We start from the raw sequence: 1,124 nt of genomic DNA, 5'->3' as shown, positions 1-1,124 counted from the left end.
GAGGAGCTGTGCGGGCGGAGCGCGGAGTGCAGCATCCACCTGGAGGTGATCGTGGACAGGCCGCTGCAGGTTTTCCACGTGGAGGTGGAGGTGAAGGACATTAATGACAACCCGCCGGTGTTCCCCGCGACACAAAAGAATCTGTTTATTTCCGAAACGAGGGCTCTTGACTCTCATTTCTCACTAGAGGGCGCCTCGGATGCAGACGTCGGAACCAACGCTCTGCTGACTTACAGACTGAGCCCCAATGAGTATTTCTCCTTGAAAGTACCAACCAACGATGAGCAGGTAAAACCACTCGAACTAGTATTAAAAAAACCTTTAGACAGAGAAGTAGCTTCGGAGGTTCTCTTGGTGCTCAAAGCAACTGATGGGGGCAAACCTGAGCTGACAGGCACGGTGGAGATACTTATCACAGTGCTAGATGTAAATGACAATGCCCCGGTGTTTGACAAAGCGGTCTATCGAGTGAAATTACTGGAAAATGCAAGAAACGGTACGCTAGTTATTAGACTTAACGCCTCGGATTTGGATGAGGGCCCAAACAGCCACATTCTTTATTTCTTTGAAACTGATACCTCCCCTAACATAGAAGCCTCTTTTCGCATAGATTCAGACAGTGGAGAAATAAAAGTAAATGGAAAAATAGATTTTGAGGAAACTAAATTATGGAAGATTCAAATAAAGGCCATTGACAAAGGCAATCCCCCAATGTTTGGTCACTGCACAATCTTAATAGAAGTCTTGGACATCAATGATAATGCTCCGGAGTTGGTAATAACGTCACTAGCGCTCGCTGTGCGAGAGGATGCTCCCTTGGGGACCGTCATCGCCCTAATCAGTGTAACTGACCCTGACTCCAGTGCCAACGGACAGGTGACCTGCACCCTGACTTCCTATGTCCCCTTCAAACTGGTGTCCACCTTCAAGAATTACTATTCGTTGGTGCTGGACAGCACCCTGGACCGCGAGAGTATATCCCACTACGAGTTGGTGGTGACAGCGCGGGACGGGGGCTCTCCTTCTCTATGGGCCACAGCCAGCGTGTCCGTGGAGGTGGCCGACGTGAACGACAACGCGCCGGCGTTCCCACAGCCCGAGTACACGGTGTTCGTGAAGGAGAA

At 50.2% G+C, this 1,124-nt stretch overlaps 1 protein-coding gene across 1 annotated transcript; it reads left to right on the top strand.

Moving 5' to 3' along the window:
- Positions 1-3: 3 nt before the first annotated feature.
- On the top strand, positions 4-1,119 carry LOC105809067 (protocadherin alpha-10-like; the record flags this gene model as incomplete). Its single annotated transcript, XM_012642826.1, has 1 exon — positions 4-1,119. A coding segment is annotated over one exon (1,116 nt), but the record flags the coding sequence as incomplete, so codon positions are not given.
- Between the last annotated feature and the right edge of the window lie 5 nt (positions 1,120-1,124).

Source organism: Propithecus coquereli, unplaced genomic scaffold, assembly GCF_000956105.1.
Source record: "Propithecus coquereli isolate 6110/MARCELLA unplaced genomic scaffold, Pcoq_1.0 Scaffold18818, whole genome shotgun sequence".
In the NCBI taxonomy this organism is placed as follows: domain Eukaryota; kingdom Metazoa; phylum Chordata; class Mammalia; order Primates; family Indriidae; genus Propithecus; species Propithecus coquereli.
The sequence above is the reverse complement of the archived record's forward strand: the minus strand, read 5'-3'. Positions and strand labels throughout refer to the sequence as shown.